General features: G+C 34.0%; 1 protein-coding gene across 4 annotated transcripts in view; it reads right to left on the reverse strand.

Moving 5' to 3' along the window:
• Positions 1-27,369, reverse strand: part of CALCRL (calcitonin receptor like receptor) — a 100,930-nt gene that overhangs the window by 20,420 nt on the left and 53,141 nt on the right. For all 4 annotated transcript variants that reach the window (XM_036073833.2, XM_036073834.2, XM_078071080.1 and 1 more), the window contains 7 exons: positions 23,837-23,926; positions 23,572-23,661; positions 22,242-22,334; positions 19,100-19,235; positions 16,276-16,386; positions 16,062-16,174; positions 14,368-14,459 (listed from right to left, as the gene is read on the reverse strand). In XM_036073833.2, the coding sequence (XP_035929726.1) occupies positions 14,368-14,459; positions 16,062-16,174; positions 16,276-16,386; positions 19,100-19,235; positions 22,242-22,295 (506 nt within the window). In that variant the 5' untranslated portion in view covers positions 22,296-22,334; positions 23,572-23,661; positions 23,837-23,926. The remainder of the gene's footprint in view (positions 1-14,367; positions 14,460-16,061; positions 16,175-16,275; positions 16,387-19,099; positions 19,236-22,241; positions 22,335-23,571; positions 23,662-23,836; positions 23,927-27,369) is intronic.

Raw genomic sequence — 27,369 nt, forward strand, 5'->3', positions numbered from 1 at the left:
CACTTAAACTTCCTTTTCTCCTCTATGATAGTGTATATTTCTGTTCCTCTCAGAATTCCCACTTTTTCTGGTGACTGCTCACACCTCAATCTGGTTTGAAAGTTAAGGACCTAAAAATGAGCTTCTGGCATCTATGCTCTTCTAAAGATGTAGTTATTGTGAGTCCACCAGCAAAAAAGAAATTGCTTCTTACTCTCTTACTCTGTGATAAATGGATATATTGCATTTTCCCCTTTGAGAACCAAAATAATGCCATATTATGGGCAAACTTTTGAAATAATAAAATGAAATCCTATTACAAATAAAATATTTAATATAAAAACCAAACAAATACTTAAGAGGATACATGAAATCATTTCAAAACAGAGACATAAAGCTTATTTTGAGTGTTTTACAAAATATGGTCAACATAGATAATCCACCCTATATAATTCAAACCAAAGACTTCTGCTTTGGAAACCCTGATATCCAGTTTAGCTGTTCGTATTGTTCTGTTGAACTGAACCATTGCAAAATAAATTCACTTTGTGTTGTGTAAATATGTCCAACTATCTATAATATTAGCCTATGGGGGGAGTTTCTTCCATTTCTTCCTCCACATTCTGTGCAACTTAAATGCAGACAGATGCTATCTGACATACGTTTTCTATCAATGTCTAGTGGTAAAGATGCTTAAATTTTTCTAGTGAAGCATAATGTTTTCTCTAAACATATTAACACATGTAAGTTCATCAGTATGAATAAAATCAATTGGTAAATGGAAACCAAAATATGTACTTGGTAAACACATTGGTTTGTTTAAATAAAACCCTAAAAATATCCAGGTATTTTTTCAAATGTTAACCTGAAACCAGTTTCACCTACTCTAAGTTTTAAAATGTGCTTATTTTACTCAAAATACTAAAACAATTGTTTTATACTCTTAGAGAATGTTTTACAAAAAACTCTCTGCTTTCTTTATAAGTTATAATATCCCTTTCTATCTGAGCATAACCACAGAATAGAAAATGTGGTTTGTGGGTTTAGATTGTTTCCATTTCATATTTTTACATATAATTATTTTAGGATACTTTTTCAGTATGCAATTTGACAAGCAGAGTAGTAGAGGCAGTTAATGTAAGCATGTCAACAAACCATTATTCTTCATGTATAAGGTACCTATGTCTTTCAGTTATCTTTTGGAACAATTAGGAGTAGGTAGCATCCAGTCTATACACATACTTGAAAGTGGGTTTTGAAACCTGGCCTGAGAGTGAATCTGGACTCTGTTACCTCCTGACACTATGACTTTGGGCAAGTTATTTAAGAACTCTGATCCTTAGTTTCTGCATCTGTAAAATAGGAATAACAATAGTACTTCATAGGATTGGCTGTAAGGTGAAGTGAGATTAATCAGGTCTAGTGCTTAACATAATATCTCACCCATGTTAAGTTAGCTCTTATTTTTTTAACCTAGTTATCATATGGCTGATTTTAATCAAGTTCTCTAAGGATTTTCTCCCACAAATAATAAGATAGCATCAAGGTTCACCTTAGTAATCTAAAACTGCCCATATTTTAAGTAGTACAATGAAACACTGAATTGCCATCTTTTTGCTACAAAGCAAAAGAATTTAGCATTAGAAAGACAATTTTCTCTGATGGAGAGCAATAGATCAAGCCACCTGAATTATCTCCCAAGGACTTTCATCCTTCCCAGAGTTGTCTCCAAATTACCACTTTCATTATCATACAGGCCCCAAATATTAAAGATTTATTTATTTATTTGAGAGAGACCAGGTAAGCACATGGGGGGGGGGGGAGAGACAGAGAGAGACAATCTCAAGCAGACTCCCCACTGAGCATGGAGCCCAACACAGCGCTCAGACTCACCACCCTGAGATCATGCCCCGAGTCAAAATCAAGAGTAAGATGCTTAACCGACTGCCACCCAGGTGCCCCATACCGGCCCCAAGTATTATGCTGCTCCATAGTCAAAGTTCTGCCACAGTATGAACAAAATACTTGCCTTTGTTACCCATTTGGTTTTGACTGGAGATAGAAATTTCCAAACTACTTTCACTCAATACTAATCCTGAACAAAACTAGTAACAAAAAGAGGAAATACAAGCAATATAAGAACTGCACAGGCTACAAAGTACTGCTTTCTTATGCTAGTGTATTTAATTTAATTTCTTAATGCTTAGCTCTTTTCCCAAGAAAACACTAACCATGTATCTGGGAGGAAAGCTCATGCCAGTTGGAACACTGCCAAAAAAAGTAGGCCGAAAGCAATAAATATATTAAAAGGAAAAGCAGTATGGCTATCTTTTGTCTACTGAAGGGAGCACTGAGTTGATGGATTCACCTGGTTAGGTATGACACAAGGCGGATATAACCTCTATCAACAGCTCTCTTTGAAGGCTGATGGTGATCCATTTGGTCAGATTAGAAAGAGTACAAGAGTGTTTCAAGCAAGGTGATCAATGAATGTCCTTCTGAAGGGAAATGGTTGCTTTTACTCCATCATGCTCCCTTCTCCCTTGTCCCTGCCTTTCACGGCTCCTCATTTAAGGTAACATATGAATATGGGCTGCATAAGGAATAGATGGGCACATTTTGTGTGGCCAAATGGCTTTCTGTCATGTGTGAGCTGCCCCATGCAAGAGCTCTTCCTGGTCTACTAATGGGCAGGAAACCAAGAGAAGAAATAGTCAGGTTTTCTGAATGCCTGTGATTCTTACACTCCCCAAAATTTTAGAGGTAAAATTCATAATAGTAGCTGCCACCATATATTGAGCTTTTAGAATATCGCAGACACAGAGATAAGTACTTCACATTCATTATGTCTTATAATAACCCCTTGAAGTGTCATTATCCTTTAATAAAATGGAATTTAAGTTGCTCGAGATTACAAACCTATTAAGTGATCTGTTGAATTTGCATGTTGCATTTTAAGAAAATGTAAGGCTTTTGTCTCTTAATATTTATTTAATCACATAACTATTTACTGATGCATAAGTAATATATTGTGCACTATTTCTAGATTTTGAGGAAACACTTCTGAATAATATAGATGTCATTCACGTAACAATAGAGGGTAAATACATAAATTACATCACATAATTCCTGATAGTGTTATATGCTTTTTAGAGATGAAAATAGGATTAAGAAATAGATAAAGACTGTGGCCAGAGTGAGGGGAGACTCAAGATAGAACTGAAACAGGAGCAGATAGGGGAGAAAAGCATTTCAAGCAGATTAAGAAGTTACCCTGAGTCAGAGTTCCCCCCCCCCAAAAAAAAATTAAGCTTAGAGTTTTTACAGGGCACGAAGAACAATGTGAATAAATGCATAAGGCAAGACTCCACATTGGTTTTTTTTTTCCTATTCTAAGATGAAGAAAATTAAAGAGCATAATTTACTAAAAGACTTTTTGATTCTGAAGCTCATACTCATTTGTGTTACATTTTAATGTTCTATTAGCTAACGTTAGCAGCATACTATCCAGTCATGTCTGGTTTTTGTTTTTCCTAACTACTAAAAAGATGCTACACTTTGGAGAGTTTACTTGGCTTTCTCCTATTATATAGTCATATCTGTGGGTACAGTCTAACCCAATAAACTGTGCCCATAATAGTAGAAAACCAAATTGCAAAATATATTATGACTTTGAGGAGGGAAATGTTATATTATTTATGTTCTCTATTTCAAATCATGAAATTTTAATCCATTCAAATGACTATCGTTTTAACCTCAAGCAATGGATCATTTGTTTTCTTAAAATGATTTGTCATTCTATTCCCATGAAAATTTAGTTATGCTTAAATAGCACTTATGTTTCAACCTGCTCAAGCAAAATAGATTACACTTATAAAGAAGTTGCATATTTATCAAAAATATTAACAGAAATATGTGATCTTTAACATTCCGTTATAGCTTTAAATAATAAATTTTCTGTTTAAAATAAGTCCAAAATCTTTAATTCAGTTATTTACTTTATAATTCCATACCTGGGACTCTTCTCCATAAACCAGTAATAGCAATTATATTATAGTGGAACTGGTTTTTGTTAGAGTAAATCCATTAATTCTTGTACTACTCTGTTCTTATCCAAAGCTTTCCAACCAAGACTTTTCAGTTCTCACCGTGTTTAGTTTATGGGGGATGGATTTTTCAGCACATTGATCAAAATTCATTAATTTGGAAATAGACTGAGTATGATCTAATAAAATATTACATGAAAAACTATGGTTAATTAACCAATATTCAATGTTAAGCTGAAGGAACCCTGGGATGCATAAAGCAGAATAAAATATGTCTTAAAACCATACTGCATAACAAACTTACAATGAGTGAAATGTACCAAAGAGTTGAGAAAACCAGGATGATCCTGGTAGACACTGAGAGCTATGCTATTCAGGGACCACTTGATGACTATTTCTGAACTCAGCCATTGTCAAACCTCTGATGGGGCATATTTACCAGGTGTTAAACAACTTATATAAGTGAAAGTTCTAATGTGCCAAAACAAAAACATCAGGATATGGTTTGTAGAGTAAGGCTTTTTGTTCTCCATATTCCTATGTAGGATTTCTTTAAATAGTTAGCTTTGTTTAAAATTGATTTGAAGATTGAATCATGAACAGTTTTCAGGAGAAAATTCATAGCTTAAAGAAGAAAAACTATACTTTGTTCTAGTTCAAGAGATATATGAAGAAACTGGAATTGAGATAAGTGTTCATAATATTGATTGAATATATTCATATATGATCTAAGAAAAAAGGTGAGATTTGGATCACTTGTCCTGAAAAGTAGAAATACACGCATTAAAGGATTATTTTATTAAGAAAGTTTATCCTATCAACTGGATAGATTTTTTGCTGGATTTTATTTAGGACTTTATCTCAACTACCTAGAAATTACATCATTGTCTATATAGTTGCAAATGTGCAACTTGGCTTTGAAATTACTTGGAATCAGTGTCTGAAAGATCAGCAAAATTAAGTTGTCAAAAAATAAAAAGAACCATTTTTTTCCCCATACAAGTCAGATGTTATATGTGCTCTTTTATGTGCAAGAAGATAGAGCCCTTTATCTGGGTTGAAAGTAAAAACAAGATTTGCTATGCTCTCAAACTTTAAACAGTAATTAAAATATAATTTATAACTAATTCTGGTAAAGTTTATTTATTTTTTTTATCTAAAGGGTTGTGCTTTGTTTTTCTAAGGATCATTATGAGTAAGAGTCACTGCCTCTTAGGGCTTGGCAAATCCCAAAGCTCTCTCTGTTCCCCTCCCTTTTGGTTCCCTTTCTTTTTATCTCCCACTCTGATTCTTTCCTTTAATTGGCTCTAATATAAAACTGAAGTATATCTGGTAAATAGTGTTTTGAGTTCTCTGTTTCTAATTTAAAGCATGGATGAGTAGGAGACTTTTTCTTTTCTCTCTCTAAATAAAAATAACAAACAGCACCCTAAATCAACTTTTTTGTTTGGTTCTTGGCTTTTATTAGGATGGGTCAGTAACCCTGAATTAACAGAAAACAAAAAATGTTACCTCTACCGAAGACTAAGCAAGAGAGACTACAGTATGGGGAACTGGGGTAAGAAGCAGGAAAAAGATATTGGTAGCTTTTCAGTACACAATGATTTCATGTAAAACATCAACTCCTATAGGATGTTTCCAGGTTGGTGGGAAGAAAGCTAAAATTTCTAGTGCTCTTGATTATTTGAACGTGCTTTATTAACCATTCAATTCACTATTTTCTGAGGTGGTCTTGGTCTACCCTCAATCTACCTACAGAGTAACCTATATTGTTTTACACAGATTCTCCTACTAATTAGAATTTTAAGGAGTCTTACTCTAATGCCTTTCTTTGTTAATGGAGACAACAAAGAACAGACAAACTCAAGGGACTTGTCCAAGGTCATAGATAAGTCATGGGAAAGTCAGTCTTAGAAATAAGCTTCCAAATCACTTCATGTCTTCCATTCCTCAAAAATATATTAAGTGCCTACTATGAGCAAGGCCTTATAAGCCCTGGAATGTGTTTAAAAAAAAAGAGAGATGATTTGTGCTCTCACGGAACTAACTTTGTGATGTTCTTTCCATTACTTGCTGTTCAGTGGGTGGTTGTTTTTAGGAGATGGTGGTTTTACTGTTTTGGTAGATAGTTTTGAGGAGTATATAGTAGAAGTGTCTTAAAATCAAAGGCTACAAATTCTTTAATATGGTTTCAAGTACTGAGTAAGCTAGATGGTATCTTGTGGGCATAAAAAGTTTCATTTTTTTTTTTTTTAAAGATTTTATTTATTTATTTGACAGAGAGAGAGACAGCAAGAGCAGGAACACAAGCAGGGGGAGTGGGAGAGGGAGAAGCAGGCTTCCCGCCGAGCAGGGAGCCCAATGTGGGACTCGATCCCAGGACCCTGGGATCATGACCTGAGCCGAAGGCAGACGCTTAACGACTGAGCCACCCAGGCGCCCAAAAGTTTCATTATTTTTGACTAATTTACTTAAGCATAATTTTTTTCTGATATAATTATACTACTAATTTGTTTATAAAATTTTTCATTCACTGTTTACTTATTTTTCTACCTGAACATTAAAACAATTTCTTTATAAATTTGATACATACAATACTAAAAATTATGTTCTTTAATTTTGTTTTAAAAAATATTTTTTAAGATTTTATTTATTTATTTGACAGAGAGAGACACAGCGAGAGAGGGAACACAAGCAGGGGGAGGGGCAGAGGGAGAAGCAGGCTTCCTGCTGAGCAGGGAGCCCGATGCGGGGCTCGATGCGGGGCTCGATGCGGGGCTCGATCCCAGGACCCTGGGATCATGACCTGAGCCAAAGGCAGATGCTTAACGACTGAGCCACCCAGGTGCCCCTCTTTAATTTTGTTTTTAAAGTGCCTACTGATATAGTGTGCCTATCAGAGCTAAATGTTTATGTAAAAATATTTTAATGGACTAATAAGAAAAAGTGATAACTATGCCAATAATAGACAACATTTCCAAATTAGACATTCCACTTAACACTGAATATATACTATGTTAGTCCTTATGCCAAATCTATGATATAGATATCGATAGACTAAGATGTGAAATTGAGGTTTACAGAAACGAAAGAAGTTGCCTCAGAGCAGGCGAATGACAGAGGTGGTACCTGAGACCAAAGGTGCCTGTCTAGAAAACATACTCTTAAGCACTCTCTGTGAGTCAGGATGTCTAGACATATAAAAAAGGATTTCGAATGCTATACCTGGGTCTTAACTTGAAGAGGGTTTTTCATGTTTTACGTAAAGCCTGAGAATGTATAATTTAAAAAAATTAATTTGTAGTTTTACTTCTTTCTGTTCAAGTGCTCCATTTTTTTTTTTTTTTCAAAAGATTTCATTGAGAGAGAGAACAAGCGTATGGGAGAGGCAGAGCGAGACAGAGAAGCAGGATCCCTGCTGAGCAGGGAGCCCGATGCGGGGCTCTATCCCAGGACCCTGGGATCATGACCTGAGCCGAAGGCAGATGCTTAACGACTGAGCCACCCAGGTGCCCCTCAAGTGCTCCATTTTTAAATGACAATTAAAGTCAAATAAAATTACTAAACCAAGCAGAAAGAACACAGATTGAGAGGAAGTGTGGATAACTTGGTTAATTACTTAGAACATAAAGAGAATTAGGTGTTGGACTAGGTAATCTCTTCATTGGTTGTGGCTTACGATTTTTACCTATTGAAATTTTACACATTATTTAACCCCTATTTCAGTGAGATTATCGCTTTAGGAATCTTCTGATTCTGAGTCAGAATGAGTCTTTCCTTCCTCTGTCTTCCTGTAGCTCTTTGTACCGCCACAGCTTTTTTTTTTTTTTTTTCCTCCACTTTGTATTACTCTTAGATAGGGGTAACGTTAGATGACGAGATAGTGGGCGCGGTCTCTGTGCCTACATGCTGGATACAGTCCAATGACACAAGTAGAACCTCTTTCTTACCCTTTATTGAGAGATTGCTATACGCCAGATACTATGTAAGTCTTCTTTGCCCAGTATTTTAAACAACATTATGACTCGTTATAAGGAAACTGAGGCTTATTGAAAAGCAGAATCAAGCTAAATCCACACTATTAGTAAGTGGTGATGGCAAAATTTGAATATATCCCACAGTTTTAATTACTGTATGACACTATCCACTAACGTTTCTCATGGTAAACCACCATTAAAGATTTTTTTAAGTTCACTAGAGACTGAACAGTTAATTGTACTTTCTGCATAAAGTTTAAGCAATGTAATTAATTGAAAACCTTAATTTTTCTTTAACGTAGAGGCCAAATTCCATATATCGGCAAGACACTCATTTGCTTTAACAAGGTTTTGCCCATGTAGCATGCTAGATATCATTTATAAAAGCACGGAAATTTTAGCAAATAATAGATACACGGATTTATTGCATATAGTAATCTCAATTAAAAAACTAGCTTTCTTTCTGAAAAAGATAAGGCCTATTTATATTGAAATATGAGGACAATATTTGGGGCAACAAGAAATTTCTAGCTTCTCTTTTAAAATGAGGTATGTGGGGGGCCTGGGTGGCTCAGTCAGTTGAGCACCTGACTGGGTGTTGACTCATGTCATGATTTGGGGTTGTGGAATGGAGCCCAGTGGAGGGCTTTGCACTCAGCATAGAGTCTGCTTGAGATTCTTTCCCCAACCCACTCCCTCCCCTTCCACTCCTCTCCCCACTCACACTGTCTCTCTCTAAAATAAATAAATAAAAATATTTTTAGAAAATTAAAAATAATAAAATAAAATAAAATGAGGTATGAGTCTATAGATTCTATCTTTAAAGCTAAAGTACTTTGCATATATATACATAATTCCAATTTAAAAAAATGGTTTTTCATTGAGGAAATAGATTCTAAAGTTTTAAATTTTAAGACTTCAAGCAAAAATTAAAATTACTTGTATTGATTGAATAGTGTTTGCATTTTTAAATAAAACATACCTAAATACAGATATAAAAATACTGAACCAGATATTCTTGAAATACCTAATCAATAATAAAGTTTTTCTGTGTAGATTGCTCTTAGCTTGCAAAATACTTCCACAAATGCTAACTTCCCTGATACTGAAATTATGTATTTTGATGTAAAAAATATTAATTCTTTCATTCTAATCCTCTTTACTAAATTACTGCGCATTCATAGACTTGGATTTGGAAATAGCATTACAGAACATTAGGACTAGCTATGAACTAACCCAGTATGGGAATCCCCCCTTTTAAAATTCCTGATAAATTGACATCTAATTTCTTTCTTGAGTGACAGGAAGGTCAGTTGGTCAATTGCTGGTTCATTCTGTTTTGTTTAGCTGTCAGAATTGTTTATATTTTTTTAATAGAGCCAATTTTTTTATGTTATTATATAAATTCTATTCCCAATTACAGTCATTTGGATTTGAAGTCATCTATTATGCCCCTATATTTTGTCTTTTTCTGGCTTAACATTTTTGGTACCTTGACTCTGTGATCAGTGGACATTATTTTCTTCAATTGCTTCACTGTTGTGATAAGCCAAATCTTTTAACATCCCCTTTTCCTCTTACAAAGTCAGTCCATAGTGCCAGAGTAAAGGACTGGTCTGATTAGAGATTTGGAACTTAATACTTTGCATTTACTGGTATATTCTGGCTTGTAGCATTGTTTTCACTAGGCAGTCCCACTGCTGCCTCATTAGTTCACAGCAAGCATTTGCTCAGTTAAGTCACAGATTCTTTCACGAAGAAGCTTTGTTAATTTTACATCTGACTTTATAGAATTAGTGCGGGACTTTATTTACATCCTTGCTAAATTCAAACTTGTTTGGAACCCTAGGACTTTGTATACGACGGGACTATTATTCTCTTTTTGACTTCTGATTTTGGCATGCAATGTAATTGCTATGCTGCTTAACTTCATGTCATTCAGATATTTAATGTGCTTGTAAATTTTGACTTGTTACGTGGAAAATAAAGAGATTATTTAATCTAAAGGGTCTCAGTTGTATTAGTCTTAAATCTACAGTGATAGGTGGTCGGCCTCCTAAAATGGTAATTAAAAATTTACTCCATGTCCACTGTAACTAGTTGCGTTTTAGTAATGTTACAATAAGGAATTCGGGAAGATTTCACTGAGGAACTGATGCTACAGTTTAGATCTGAAAGTTGAATACATTTAAGTAGGCTGGGGTGGGAGGATAAGCAAGATATTCAATTATAGGATACATTAATGATTTTGATTTTATATAAATTACAGTAGAAAGTTTAAGATTTTTAAAGCAAAGGATGACAAAATCATATCTGTATTTGATCTAAAGCTTTGAAAATATTCTGGCTGCATTGTTTAGAATTGAATGAAGGTGGTGAAGGGGATTTATTGAGGCTAGATAACACTAGGGTGATGGTGGTGGCAGTAGAAATGAAAAAAAATTGCATAGATTGGAGGGCTGTTGCAAGGCTAAATCCGCAGAGTCTGAGGAAGAAGGACAAGGAAGAAAATTGAGAAGATGCCACAGATTGCTCCTAATTCAACTAGATGGCTGGTAGTAGTATTCTCAAAGATGGGTCACTCTGGAAGAAAAACTGCTTTGCTTAGGAGGAGGTACATGCTATGGATTTGTTTCAGACATGTTGACTTTGAGACATTTTTAAGATGATGTACTTCATGGCTGCATAATATTCCATTGTATATAAATAACACATCTTCTTTATCCATTCATCTGTTGATGGACATCTTGGCTCTCTCCATAATTTGGCTATTGTGGACATCGTGCAGCCATCAAAAGGAATGAAATCTTGCCGTTTGCAATGACGTGGATGGAACTGGAGGGTGTTATGCTGAGCGAAATAAGTCAGTCAGAGAAAGACATGTATCATATGACCTCACTGATATGAGGAATTCTTAATATCAGGAAACAAACTGAGGGTAGCTGGAGTGGTGGGGTGTGGGAGGGATGGGGCGGCTGTGTGATAGACATTGGGGAGGGTATGTGCTATGGTGAGCGCTGTGAATTGTGCAAGACTGTTGAATCACAGATATGTACCTCTGAAACAAATAATGCAATATATGTTAAGAAAAAAAAAAGAAGAAGAAGAAGATAGCAGGAGGGGAAGAATGAAGGGGGGAAATCGGAGGGGGAGACGAACCATGAGAGACTGTGGACTCTGAGAAACAAACTGAGGATTCTAGAGGGGAGGGGGATGGGGAGATGGGTTAGCCTGGTGATGGGTACTAAAGAGGGCACGTACTGTGTAGAGCACTGGGTGTTATACGCAAACAATGAAGCATGGAACGCTACATCAAAAACTAATGATGTAATGTATGGTGATTAACATAACATAATAATAAAAAAAAAGATAATGTATTTCAAGAGCCATAAAAAGACATATACCCTTTGACCAAGAAATCCCAAGTCTCTGGGAATGTAGCCTAAAAAAATAGTGTGAAATATGGGAAAAGTTATGTCTGAAAATGTCCATTGCAGTGTTTTTTATTAATAGGAAAAATTGGAAGTAATATTAGTGCTCAAAAATAGAGGAATAATTTAATAAACCTTTGTCGACTTACTAAATGAAATATTATTTAGCAAATTAAATGACTAAATAATAAACTAAAGAGTTTTAAAAACTCTTTAGGTACATGGAAAGAATTATATAATACTAAATTATAAAAATAGTTAACACACTTTGTATATAACAAAACAGTAAAAACAAATGAATATGAAATAAACTGCAAAAATGTAAGAAATTGCTCAATAGGATATTAAAGTTACAGGTGCTCAATAGAATCTTAAAATTACAAGTGTATATATTTCTTTCCTTTATTTAAGTAACATGCTTAAATTGTTTTTGAATTTTTAAAAAAGTATTGCAAATTTAAGGGCAAGTCTTGTTTCTCAAGATTATAGTTTGTTTTTAATTAAGTCTTTTTCCTGAGGTTAGAAATAGTTAAAACTTGTAACTTTTCCCCAAGATTTGTGAAATAGTATTAAACAACTCTTATTATTTCTATTTTATGCCTTTAGGATAGAGGCTGATCTTTATAGTCAGTCATAGTTGTAAGAATTTTCATGTTAAGAAAAAGAAACTTAGCTAATATTAGTTACATTTAAATTAATTCTCTCTGTGTTTTTGTATGGTATGTACAGTGCGGTAGATATGTAATTTTCTTAAACTAAAAATCTGAGTTCTAGGAGTACTGCATAAATTTAATGGCAATTAATTGCATTATTTAGTTCTAAGAGCCAAGAGAGTTCTATTTTCAAATTTAGACAATTTGTATTTTTAAATTGTAAAGATTCTGTCTTCATGAATAAGAAATGAACTATATCCTTGTGAAACTGTTTAGTCATTTTATTATACTAAATCAGACTTGAAATTTTAATTTCATTTTGTGTTTTTAAAGTCACTAAACATTAACTAATTTTCATTACCCTATTTTACCAATAAGTTTGTTAGCATCAGCAACATTGCTTCACTTTGTCAATTAGCATAAATTATATATCACTATGGACCAGCAGACTTTATTTAAAAATTTTCACTTTGGGTGCCTGAGTTGCTCAGTCGGTTAAGCATCTGCCTTCAGCTCAGGTCATGATCCCAGAGTCCTGTGGGCTCCCTGCTCAGCTGGGAGTCTGCTTCTCCCTCTCCCTCTCCCTCTGCCCCTCCCCCTGCTCATGCTTTCTTTCTCTCTCTCTCTCTCTCTCACTCTCTCTCTCAAAAAAATAATTGAAATCTTTAAAAAAATTAAGAAATAAATAAATAAAAATTATTACTTTGGAAAATGGTTTATTTTCTATTTTTTAGAACAGATATTTTTAATCTATTATACGATCATAATAAAGTTTTTCCTACTCCAGAGACAGTATTTATTCAAAAATCTTGTGTAAGGAGAGAATATATTTAAGAGTAAAGTCATGAAGTTTTATTAAGTTATATATAAGCAACTGATATGACATAACTAATTATAAAGGCATTGACTGAGAACTGGCAACTTGTTTTGAGCAAGAAACTTTTGATAACTTGTTGCAAAATATAGTATAGTAAATTTAATTCCTTAAGAAATGTTTTCCATATTTTAGGATAAAAATTCTTTTCAACTGACTTTGATACATTTTTACATAATTTACTAAAGAAAACATGTCAAATATAAAAATGTATACAAATGCTTAATTAGCTTTATTCAGAGGGGAGTTTTTTAAAGTCACTTTCTAATGGTGCCTAGATAATGTTATAAATCAAAAGTGCCATTAAAAAGTACTTATGTGGATTCCTCAAAGTAACTCATCTTGAAGTTGTTTAAAAAGGCACAGGTTTCCAAAAACAGCAATTCTGATGCAATCTCTCGATCCTGTGATTTTGAAGCCATGAGAGACAATGGTTGGTTGGTTCATATATTATTCAATATACTCTGAATATTTGATGGACTGTGGGCCAAAGCTGGTGCTCTAGTTACATATGTATCTATCATCCAGCTGCCTGATAATTTCTGGGTTTGGATTATTGTGATGTACTACTACTCTAGCTGATTCTGAAGCTGCTAATGTTCCAAGACAATTGTTGAAGAAGAAAGAGGAAGAGGAGGAAGAGGAGGAAGATAATGACAATCGTAATGAAGATACAATGAAATACAGCTACTCACTCTTCACACTGCATTCTGTAATTATTGGTGGTGATCAAAATTATGAAAACCATGTTAATGAGTAAAATATTGTATGCACGTTTTGGAATTTCCTTCCCATTAATTTAAAACATCACTTGTTGATTGGTTAAATCAAGAAATTGGAGTTGACTCTCCCTCCCAAAAAAAGGAAGTAAATTTCTAGTAAAATTCAAAATATAAGTTAACTATATTAATGATGACCTCCCAAACAAGAAAAGTAATCTAACCATAATATATTTAGATTATTAGATTTAATAATATATATTAAATTCCATTGCCATTATTCACACAAAATACCAGTTTCTGTAATGTACCATGTATACTGACACAAAAATTGACCTAAAAGTTGAAAATTCAATTAAGAAGGCCTATAATATTTGACAGTTTCTAAAACAAATACAGATGGATTTACATAATGATTTTGGCTCTCTTCTCACTACATGACTTCGTTTTTATATGTCTACTAATTTTGTAAAGTTGGGTTTCAGATTTTCACAAATCTCTGCTCTATATATTTTACAAAGTCAAGATAAGTTCAATATATTTCAAATTATTTTAAACATTCAATTTATTTTAAATGTTATGTCATCTATATTTCATATATTTTATCAGCACATGACATAAACATGCACATGGCACTGCATTCACCAATGACAACTTGTAAATTAAAAAATATTTTACATGTACTTACTTGAAATAAAAGAATATGCCAAGCGAGATAAGCAGTGAAGCAATAGATAATCCATGTCCAATTATAGTCAGGTAGAACAAATTCAGTGCAGTCTACAATTTGTGTGGATAAAAAAACAAGTAAGCTCATATCAGTAATATAATCCTCCATGTGTATAAGCTCAAATCAATAGAATAAATTGTATTTTTAAAAATATGTGCTCTGATAGCCTTACCATTTAGCTTGCATTAGATATTTGAATACATCTGGAATGAAGAGTGTATGCAAATTTATCAAGTGACATCAAAATTTATAAATTATATGCCCTTTTTATTTAAGAAATTAGAAGTCAGGGCGCCTGGGTGGCTCAGTTGGTTAAGCAACTGCCTTCAGCTCAGGTCATGATCCTGGAGTCTAGGGATCCAGTCCCGCATCAGGCTCCCTGCTAAGCAGGGAGCCTGCTTCTCCCTCTGACCCTCCCCCCTCTCAGGTGCTCTCTCACGCTCTCTCATTCTCTCTCTCAAATAAATAAATAAAATCTTTAAAAAAAAAAGAAATTAGAAGTCATATGATAGGAAGGAATAATTTTATTGATCTAGGTTGTGTAATATATGAAATTAGCATTTTATATTTTGAAAGATATTGACAATTTTCACTCTGTCACTTTGTGCACATTAAATCAAATGCTATGTAATTATTTTTGTGTGTTTTCTTTAGGTAAGGCTTTCTTTCCTACTGGGTTTTTCTTTTTCCTTTGACAATTTGAAACTCGAAGACAAATCTCAATATAGTAATTATAGGAGCCTCTGATCTGCTTTGATTTTTTTATTTTTCTGTATTCCATCTATTTGTAACTTACCATTTTATTGTGTATTTTTATAATTCTCTTTAAACCCTTCTCTGAATAAGCAAAGAATACATGATTTATAATTATAATGATAGCTGACAGTTATCAAGTGCTTATTCTATGCCTGTAGTTTTCTAAAGTTTTTTCTTGTATTAAGTCAATCCTTATGAAAACCTTGAGGGTGGGTTTATTGTTATCTTCATTTTATACACAAGGGAACTGAGGCAGAGAGGGGTTATAGCTTGCCTGAGGGCATCTAGCTGGTAAAGAGCAGGAAGTGGAAGTCAGATTTCAGGACTCAGTTTCAATCACTGACAAACTTCCTCTGTGCTCCCCCATGTGCAAATATATGCAGGCACTTTCTATAAAAGCTTAATTGTTGTGACAAACTGTGACTAACCTTGACTTTAACGTATGGTGCTAAAAGTGGGAATGTGAGCGAGAATAACCTAGCAACCAGTCGGAAGGACAGCCTTCTGTTGAGGGACAGAGAGAGCTGTTTAAACCCTGCTGGGCTTCCCTTGTTTACTTGAGCACAATTCCTGAACTTAGTTCTCAAAATTCCAGTACCAATGAAATGTTCCCTTTTCTTATACTTTTAAAGTATGTTTTCTTTGGGAAGTCTGAAACTCCAATACTGACACATTGACTTGTAAATACAGTATTATCTAACAGGATTGCTTCCTCAACGTCATGACAGAATGAATGATTATTTCCACAAAGATTTTTCTCCGTTGTTTTTCTCAAAGTATATTATGAAAAGACTTTACAATAGAATAGAACACAAAGCAAATTTTCTCCAATACTGTATCAGCAACTGACTTTTTAAACAGTATCAATTACATTTCCGTTTATATGTATTCCATACCTTCACTTTCTCCTGTGTGTTAACATTACACTGGGTATAATTTGTCCATGTTCGGTTGCTTTCTGGATGTCTAAACCAGTTTCCATCTTGGTCACAGATCTTTGTAACTTTTTCTTTAAAATTAAAAAGGAAAAGGAAAGAAGAAAATGGTAATTTAGTTAACTTAGGATTTATTTAATATCAAGCAGATCTGTATATACATTTCTGCTTTTACCTGATGGGTCAAAGTCCTGAAAGTAATCAGGGCAGTGCTGTATTGACTCGGTTCCGGCGGCAACATCATTCCAGCATAACCACCCATCCCAGGTTCTGTTGCAGTAAATGCCTGAAGGGGAGAGTAAAGATCAGTGATTACTAGTCCCTCTAGTTATACCTGAAGATGTAAAGTCTTACTGGTGGGTTCATACTGACGTGAAATACAGACCACCGACTGAAAATGAAGACATCTTATAAAAGCTATAGCTATTACTTAAATTTTTCACCAAGTAATTATTGGAATAACTGCAAAATTCAATTTAGAAATATCTATAAGAGTATATTTAAAAGTTTAACTTTAATTTCAATTCTCAAAGGTAGCCATTCATTCAATAAATTAAATGGTCTTTGCTGGTTGTCCTTAACCATAAAGGTAGTAGTTACTTAGTGTCCCTACGCTTAAAATTTAAAAAAAATATGGGAATATAGAAAATGTGTTATCTTAGAAATTGTGTTCTTAGGGCAAGGTGTTAGTATTTTCTGGAAAAAAAATGGACACTCCAACATTTCCCATTTCACTACATTGACCCTAACAGATATTTAAACCCCTCTACCAAATTCTAGCTCTCACTTGCCTTCCTTTACTTTTCAAACGAAGTAGAGTGTTTAACATTCTCACAGTTTCCTTTTACCAACCTGAAGAGAAAGTACCTCTTACATGAAAAAATGTTTTTATAAAGGCATAGAGAAATAAAATGACCAGTGTTCCAATGTTGTAACAGTCTATAATCAAAGAAAATAATTTTCCACCTTGTCAGGCAAGCACTCATAGATAGAAGCCCGACTGTTGAATGAGATGTTTATTATTTATAACAGATTTGTGCCACAATCTCAGAATCAATCTAACCTTCACGGGAGTAGGAAAATTCTGGCCTGAAAGTATAAATAATTCTCATTAAAAAAAGAACTCAGGTCATCTCAGTTTTTTCCTCCTGTGATTTTTCAAACACTTATTTAAATAGTCTGCATTCATATATTACTAAATAAAATGTATTTTGTGGCCTATCAGAGAATTCCCTGATAGAAAGCATCTCAAACAAGTCCTTATCACTGGTCCAAAAGATTCTATCTAATTAATGACAACACTGGCAGTATGATAGATTAGAAGGTCAGAAACTTTCAAACTGTGTTGTATGGCATTTGAGCGAGACAGGAATAGGTATTCCATTAAAAGAGTTTTTATGGTCAAAAGATTTGCGGGGCGCCTGGGTGGCTCAGTCGGTTAAGCATCTGCCTTCGGCTCAGGTCATTATCCCAGGGTCCTGGGATCGAGCTCCGCATCGGGCTCCCTGCTCGGCGGGAAGCCTGCTTCTCCCTCTCCCACTCCCCCTGCTTGTGTTCCCTCTCTCGCTATGTCTCTCTGTCAAATAAATAAATAAAATCTTAAAAAAAAAAAAAAATGGGGGAAGCACAAAGTTAAAATAACGACAGTTCTTTATTGCAAGACTTTCTAGAGTATTTAAAATTACAAAGTCTGTTATGAAGCTTCAACAGGAAGATTGATTATGCAGTGATTCTAAAATTATTTTATCACAAAATTATCTCATAAAGATATTCCTGTTGTTTGACAATTAGATTTGAAGCCTATTTTTACATATATCTACATGATCTGGAAGGGGTTAATTCAATCATTTTAAGCTCATAACACTTAGATTTTAATGGAATAAAGTGAGAAGCCAGATGGATTAACACAGAATTTGTATACAATTCATGTACTTGATAATTTAGCCCCTATTGACATAATATCAGATAGTTTGTCATTGTCTGTATATTTCAAAGATATTTTTAACTGAATAAATTCCTCATAATAAAAATGTTTGGATAGATATATCTAAATACTTCTCAAAAGATAAGCAAATTATATTGTTCAGTAGATTCTTCATTAAGAAGAATTGTTCATTAAGATTCTAAAAGTTGCCCAGCATGGGAAGATCACTTTTTTCCTCACAAGCAAGTTCATTTTGTCCGTTATAAATATTAATAATACCCTACTTTTAACATTTTGTTTATATAAGAAGCATTATATATTATACCATCCAATATTTTTCCAAAAAATTTAGGATCTTTGTTTCCATTGATAATTCAGAAATATCAAAAGTCTTTACATTTTGCTATGTTTTGTTGTGAGTTTTGCATTTTCTATTTTGAAGATATACCCTGTCTTTAGTGTTGCCAGATAAAATACAGGGCCTGGTTTTGGTTTTGATTTTTGATTTTGTTTTTTTTTAATCTGGCAACTCTAATTGTGCTACTCATCTGTGTATCTTCAGAATTAAGGCAGACATCTGGCATTTAGCAGTCCCTCAGTAATGTTACGAAAATATCTGAAGAATATCTTAATAGAAACAGAAGCACTTAGACTTCATTAGCATTGCTACTAAATGTATTATGCAAAGCACATTATACAAAAAAAATTATAATTTTATTGTGCAAACTCCTATCAAGCAGCTTGTGAAAAAAAGAAATACAAATTACATGAACTGAAGATCAACAGCCACCAATTTAATTCAAGACACACATTTGATATTTTAAATATCTTTGTACCATAAAAAATGTTACTAAAAATATTCCTGTTACACATACTTTTATTAGAATTTTTTAAAAGAAGCAAGATAAGTTATGTCATAAAATGCTCAAATATAATTAAGAATGCACACATGTCAGGAAAGCTAACAACTAACCCATTTTTAGTAATGGGCCTAAGGAACCCATAAATGATGTAGTGGAGTCGTTTTCTTTTAAAAATATATCAAATGCATTTAAAATTAAAAAGTCATGTTTACCTTCTGTTTGTTGAATAGGATCTTGCATAATTTTTTGGTAACATTCATATTGAGCCGTCATAATTTTATTTCTAGTATAGACACCCAACTGACTTAAGCCTTCAGTGTTCTCTTCTGATTCTGCTATGTCAAGAATCTAAGGGATTAAAAAAAAAAAACAACTTCAGAATTGTGAGAATGTCTGTCAGAGGCAGTCTGTCCCAGTGGGAAACAGTCACTGCAATGATATGCTACATGGTCATCTGGCTCGGGTGGGGGGGGAATCCCTGATCTGAAGTGTTTGCCAATTTTCATAGTTTAAATATCCCCACCATGTTTAATTTCAACTGCCCCCAAACAGCTGCCAGTGGTAGCTCTGGGAAGCGTAGTCTATAGACAGTTCTCAGAAGCCTGTGGGAGCTGGCTCTAGGACATGCGTTCTGGAATACAAACAGGCAAGATATTTAATCCTCTGCTTTCTTATTGTAAAATGGGGTAAAATAGTATCGAGATAACAGAGGGGAAGTATCTGACGCATGGCAAATATTCAAAATTGTCGTCATTTTTATCATCATATTTTGATAATCACAATATTGAGAATATTCATTTATGGTGTGGGTAAATGGAATTTTCATTGAACACACATCAATAAATGTTTTTGGACAAGCTATATATTTATGATCTTCCAGTTTAGTAGCACTATTTTAACTTTACTTCAGTTTTAATATCTACATGACTTTCTGTTCCTGTTTTGTAACATGAAGCCTGTATAACCTCTCTTCAACCTTATTTCTTCTTCACTTTTCCATTATTTCTATTATTTTCCATAAGCAGTAATTTTCTACTTTTATTTTGTCCCCTTATTCTTTTTTTAAAATTTAAATTCAATTAGCCAACATATAAGTACATCTTTAGTTTTTGATGTAGTGTTCATTGATTCATTAGTTGCATACAACACCCAGTGCTCATCATATCACATGCCCTCCTTAATGACCATCACCCAGTTGCCCTATCTCCCCGACCCACCTCCCCTCCAGCAACCCTCAGTTTTTTCCCCCAAAGTCAAAAGTCTCTCATGGTTTGTCTCCCTCTCTGATTTCTTCCCATTCAGTTTTCCCTCCATTCCCCTATGATCCTCTGTGTTATTTCTTATATTCCACATATGAGTGAAACCATATGATAATTGTCTTTCTCTGATTGACTTATTTCACTTAGCATAATACCCTCGCGTTCCACCCACATTGATGTAAATGGTGGGTATTCATCCTTTCTGATGACTGAGTAATATTCCATTGTATATATGAACCATATCTTCTTTATCCATTCTTCTGTTGAAGGACATCTCAGCTCCTTCTACAGTTTGGCTATTGTGGACATTGCTGCTATGAACATTGGGGTGCAGGTGCCCCTTCTTTTCACTACATCTGTATCTTTGGGGTGAATGCCCAGTAGTGCAATTGCTTGGTCGTAGGGTAGCTATATTTTTAACTTCTTTAGGAACCTCCATACAGTTTTCCAGAGTGGCTTTACCAGTTCGCATTCCCACCAACAGTGTAAGAGGGTTCCCCTTTCTCCACATCCTCGCCAACATTTGTTATTTCCTGTCTTGTTCATTTTAGCCATTCTAACTGTTATAAGGTGGTATCTCATTGTGGTTTTGATTTGTATTTCCCTTGTCCCCTTATTCTTGATTCTCTGTTCTCTAGCCCAAATTTGTATTTAATAAAGTCTAAATAGTAATATTCCCTCAGTGTGTGGCACCACTCAATTTCACTATAGCCTGCCCACCATTTAACATTTACCCTCTCTCTCATTCTTTGATTAGTTTTAATTTCCTAATAAAGATTTATGAAGCAGTTGTGCTGCAATAAATGTAAATTTACAGCATCAACAAAATTAGGATTTTTCTCCTGTTCTCAGGAAGTTTATAGAATTGCATAAAACCAATATCATTTTTATTCTTAAAAACTCAGATTTGCACACTGAATGAATTCAAGAAAAATGGTCACAATCCTTAAATTACAATAATCAGATTGGTAATCTGATACAGAATTACCTGCAGGCAACCAAAGTTGGCAGCTGCAGCTCATTGGCACACTCAGTGGAGGAAGCGAGCTGTAGAAACAGGAGTCCTGCTTCTTGAATTCTAGTCTATTTACCTAAGATAACATCTAAGAAGTTCAGGATTTGGACTGCTCCTAGACTGGAGAATGTTTTCAAATACAAATGCTGACGGGAATGTAGTCTTGCTTTTTTTCCATTTAGGTTTTCTATATTTTTCTTGAGTTTCTTTGTTTGAATCTTTTTATGGGGTTTGCTTGAAAACACCACAGGAAAATTATTTGCTGGCACAGAATTAGATGAGATTACATCTCTGTTTCTAATACATATAATGAGATCAGAGTACCGTCACTCTTGTCATGTGGGACAGAGAAAAATGTGAACAAGATATATCTGTAAATAAAGATAACATGATATGTATAAGGAATATGACCCCTCCAGTACAGCAATAGGCTTGTACTCATCCTTAGTCTACCCTCCACCTCCAGCCTCACATTCCCCGCAGATGGATGCAGGAGCATGCATGAGTGCACACACTCACAGACACACCTGCCCCAAGCTTAGTATCAATGCCTGTCAGAAAACAGACACTTAATACTTACTTGAATGAAGTAAGGAAATTAATTCAAAACAGTGCTTGGTTTCAATTAATACAAACCAATCAGTTGGCAGAATGAGTGAAAAACCAACAGGTTGGAATCTGCTTTTTAAATAGATCTAACTCAGAATCAACAGGTCTGGCTGAAAATATTTTATCTACTAGGTATGACTACAATATAGAGCCATTTCATTTTTCTTTCAAACTCTGATAATTACCTTTCTGTGGTGTCTTTTACATTTTATCATTGACCTTCCTCACTTTGCCATCCCACCCCCACTGCCACTGCTTCACCATCCTATAGTGCCTCCCATTGAATAAAACCTGAAAGTGCACACTGAAAGGTAATAAAATATTGCTTTGTTGATTAAAAATGTACTTAATTTATGCATCAAATAACTATATGTCATTCTGTTGTTATTAACCCTTATTAATTATAGGTTTATTGGAAGTTAAAACAAATAATCATAAATAGGGAGTTTTATTAGAGGAATTTATGCTTACCATAAAAAAAGGCAAGATTAGCAGTAAATACAGGATACACTTTTTCTCCATCATTGAACCCAAAATGAAATATGCTATACAATATAAATCAAACTGCAGAGAAAATGAAATAAATATAAGTAATCAATATTTATGAAATATAGATGGTACTCAATGGTAAATTTTTTAAAACTATACAATAATTTTGCTTTAAGGATTTGATTAATAGTTTTACATATTGCAAATGTTAAGAACATTGGATGCTTGGGTGGCTCAGTCAGTTAAGCATCTGCCTTTGGCTCAGGTCTCACGTCATGATCCCAGGGTCCTGGGATCCAGCCTCTCAGCGGGTGTCTGCTTCTCCCTCTCCTTTTGCCCCTCCCCCTGCTTGTGCTCTCTCTCTCTCTCTCAAATAAATAAATAAAATCTTAAAAAAAAATCTTAAGAGCATTATGGCTTAAAGTACTAAAGAGCCTAAATACATGTTAGTCTTACAAACAGGAAAGCTTCTTACATATATATTTTTAAGTAATAAGAAAACATCTTGTTTTCTTTGCCTTTACCAAAATTGGAATAAAATGATTAAAGTATCAAAATAAAGAGCTTCACAAGAACATACAAGCACAAATTTTGATAGTGTATTTTCCTATAAAGCTCACCTTTATTTCCTATAAACATGAATCTCATTTTTAATTTTCTGACTCTTCAATAATTTAAGGGGGAAAATTGTTCTCAGGCCAATTTCTTGAGAATCAACAACCATATGTCATAAAAATGGCCTTATAATTTAATAGAAATTCATCATTTAATCAGGAAATAAGAGATTCCCTAAGTCATCTGTTATTAAAATAAGGTTACAGGAAATGGACAATACCACATAAAGTATTTCTGTTAAATATTTCTGAAGGTAGATACAATTCTGAGCTAATGAAAATGGCCTCTAAAACAATGCCCCTAACTTCTTAATTCTTAGAGACAAACATTGCTGGACTGGCTTACTCACTATAAGGCCCATGAGCAACCTACTCTGACAGTATTTTTATGAGATATAAATTATCATGGTATAGTCATAATGTATTTATTTAACTGAATGTGTAAGAAGTATTTTTCAAGGCAAGGGAGATTTTAAAAATCCGATCAATAGATATTTGCCAGAAAACTATGAACTTAGATTTAACTTTGTTAAGAAAGTTGTCATGATTTTTATTATAGTGCCAATATTAGGGCCAAAGAATTATAAAAGCCATTTCCACATATTATACTTATTATTTTTATTATCACATGCAACGAGAGCACACCAATTTCTAGAACATAGAATCTATATCATTGCTTGCCCTCACCAATGACTCACCCAGACACAGCTTTTCTTTTTAACTGTAGCAATCTTCCAAATACTGTTTTCTCTTCTATCAGCTATACTGAGTTTTTATTATTAGTTGATCTAAAAAAATATATAACCAAAAAATCAGGAGGCATTGTATTAATTTTAGATATTAAAAAACATGTAACAGAATGAAAACAATGAATCAGAATTTTTGCAGTTTAGTAATTAATGCATTGATATTTTAGTTTTTATTACATTTTACCATGAGAAAATCTAATTTTCCAATACTTACATACACAATTGTCTCCAGACTCAATCACATTTTCCCTCGGATCATATTGGATGTTGTCTCGAAGAATTTCTTAAATCCAAGGGTCATGACCTGAAATATTGATTGAGGTAATAATTTAATGTTATCTCAATGAGCCAACAAAATTTCCATGGTAAATTGAAATTTTCAAAGAAAATACCACTATTAAAATATTTTTATTAAGCTATTCCAATCTTTAAAAATCTCTTTTGCTTACAATATACTTGAATTTTTTCACAAATATTTGTTGTTTTCCATTATTTGGAGAAACTTAAATTAATTTCCATTCATCCAAGTAGTAGTTAAGATATTGAAATTTTAAACTACAGTTTAATTTTCCTTTGAATGACTTTCTTTAATAACGTCTTGGAGTGTGTTAATAGTCTTAGTTACATATATCCATTCTCAAAGCCAGAAACCATATCTGATTGATCCATGTATCTTTGGTGACTGGCAGTTAACTTACCTTGGCTGTATAAATGAATGAGTAAATGAATGAAAAAAATAAACCAATAAACTACTTTAGGATTTTAAACTTACAATCAAGAAAAAATAATCATAACTATTAAATAACTGCCTTTTCTTCTATTTGAAGGCTTTGATAGTGTTGGAATCTATACTATACTGACAATGAAAATTGGAAAAGAAAAGTTCTTATACCAGCAATTTTACTTTCTTAAAAAAATAATGTCCTGAAAAATATTTATTTTTCAAGTTCTGTGTTGTTTGGGTATTGAATAAACAATAGTTTACTGACTTTGGAAGTCTTTATAAAGGTTAAGCCAAACTTAAAGCATTGGTAGTTCACATTTCTCTGTATAAATACACAAATAAGAATGTAAAGAAATATTATTCTATTTGGAAATCAGATAGATTTTTTTTTATGAAACAATGCTTTGATGATTTACACATGAGTCAGGATTAAACTAACTATAATATGTACCTGGGCTCAAAAACTGAAGGGAAAAGTCCTTCAAAAACATGTTTGGAGTTTTGCCAAACCCAGTATATTTGAAAAACATCTCACCCAACACTAGCAGTTATTTGTGTTGCTTATCTAATCAGAGGCTTTAAAATCAGAGTTCCAAAAAGTATGTTAGTGAAATACCTTTTAGTGTTTACTAGATTATTCTGGCACTTGTAATTTAAGAAGACTTTATCCATTTCACGAAATATTTACCAATGCAAATAATTCCACTTTTATAACTTCCTTCTTTACCCTATTCCTTAGTGATCTGGAAAATGTGTTACTAGTAACAAGGTTGTTTTTTGCACTGTGTAAACTTGTAGCACTCCTAATCAAGGGGCGGGTCTATAGCCCTGGTTTTATCAAGGATGCAGCAGCAAGTTTGGGTGGCAGTTTTTCAAACACCTGGTGGACACCTGTACTCTCCATGAAGTCTAACAATGACCATTTCAGGTGATGATCTAAGTCATTTGAGTCATCCACCTGGAAAAGGACCTATCAAATTTTCTTGCCAGCAGACACGTGTGGTGAGTGGTAGGTAGCTAGGAATCGCCACTTTCACCGAATGTTCTGAAGTTCAATAATGCAGGGCTCATGACTGGGCATGTAGATAACACCACTGAAGACATATCTGAAGGTCACTTTAGACGGACTTGGTAGATGTAATGGCATGATTGTTATCAGAGGTAGGTTTAAGTGTATTCCTCAGTTTAGCTCAGTGGTTCTTTGCATGCTCCCTCTAATATGTTCATTCAGCAAGTGGTTCTCTTTTCTATATTTAGCTTATTCCAAATTTATCTTTGCTAAAATACATTTGATATTAACTGACTAAAGCTGTTAGGCAAATCATTGTAAATCTGTTTCAGGTCTTGTTAAATTATTTACTGACAAATGAGTTGCATGGTGCCTTGTGAGATACGGTAGTTTCCATAATTCTAAAGAGAGATAAAATACGCAATGCAGGGGCGCCTGGGTGGCTCAGTTGGTTAAGCGACTGCCTTCGGCTCAGGTCATGATCCCAGGATCCTGGGATCGAGTCCCACATCAGGCTCCCCCTGCTCTGCAGGGAGCCTGCTTCTCTCTCTGCCTCTGCCTGCCACTCCCCCTGCTCGTGCTCTCTCTCTCTCTCTCTCTCTCTCTCTCTGTCTAATAAATAAATAAAATCTTTAAAAAAAAAAAAAATACGCAATGCAGAGTCAAGTTAAATGACTAAATCTGCCAGTGGGTTTTTTCGAGTGTCCTTAGGTTTGTCTAGTAGGAAAAGGGCTTATTCAAAACTAAGAAAGCTCTAATTTAAACTCTTAAGTGAGTTTGTAATCATAATGGTACTAATAGTAGTTACTGGCATTTTCTCTAACTGCTAGCCTCATGGATCCTATCAGTACTGTTTTATTCTCACTTTTCAAAATTATACAAAGTGGAAGATTTGGTTCTACTACTAGAAACAAAATAATTTTCTTTACTGTACACATGGAATAAAAAAAGTAGTTTATTTCTAAATAGTCTTCATTCTTCTTGTCCAAAGAATCACCAACATAAGGTAAAAATGATTTATTTCATCACAGAAAGAACTTTGAAGATGAATGTTGTAAAACCTCAAAGAACTTTGGAAATATAGCTTCCTAGTCACTTAGGACTTTATGTAATCTCATTCTGGTTTCATTTCCTAAAATTACCATTGATCTCTACCACAAAACACTTTTCATAGAGCTACATTTCCAAGTCCAAAACTTTTAACCAATCTTTTTTGCTTTCTTCAGTGTAAAAGCATGATTTATTCTGCATTAAAAAATTATAAATCAGTGTGACCTAATCAATACTAAGTTATCAGAACACAAAAACCTAAATCCTGTAAATGCATAGCAGTGCCTTGCAAACTTGCTTCTTATTTTCTCAAAATTTTATTATTCCTGTACACACTTTTCATTAATGTGTTTTTCTTTATAACAGTTCTTAGTTTTAGTTGAGTTACCTAACCCTGATACTAAAAGTATATGTTTGTGCCAAGATTAAGGAAAAAAAAACTTTTAACTTCTACTCCTCCATTTCCAAAATATCTTGGATTTCTATGGGCCCTATGCCATATTCTCTTCTCCCCTTACTTATCCAGTCACTATAAAGTGGGCTAACAGAAGCATTTCCCATACATACCTCATTTACCATGAAGTGTCCTGAACCTTTGTATGAGCAAAGTGAGGATTTTCTATTTAGTACATGCCTTTCCCTTGTGGCAAATTCAACATGCTACATTTCTTTTTTTGTAATTTGAATTCAGTTAATTAACATATAATGTATCACCCAGTGACCCCATCCCCTCCAACAACCCTCAGTTTGTTTCCTATGATTAAGAGTCTCTTACGGTTTATCTCATGCTACATTTCTCAATCAAAATAGGGAATAAGCACTCTTCTCCAAACCCAGTTTTTCACACTTGGATGGCAAATGGAAACTTCTTTCTGTCATTCTACTGTGTAGAAGAGATTGTGCCACTGAGTAAAAATGTCAAAGTACAAGATCCCGGTTACCTCTTATTTTCTCCTCACTGCTT

Source organism: Halichoerus grypus, chromosome 4 (genome assembly GCF_964656455.1).
Source record: "Halichoerus grypus chromosome 4, mHalGry1.hap1.1, whole genome shotgun sequence".
Lineage (NCBI taxonomy): Eukaryota > Metazoa > Chordata > Mammalia > Carnivora > Phocidae > Halichoerus > Halichoerus grypus.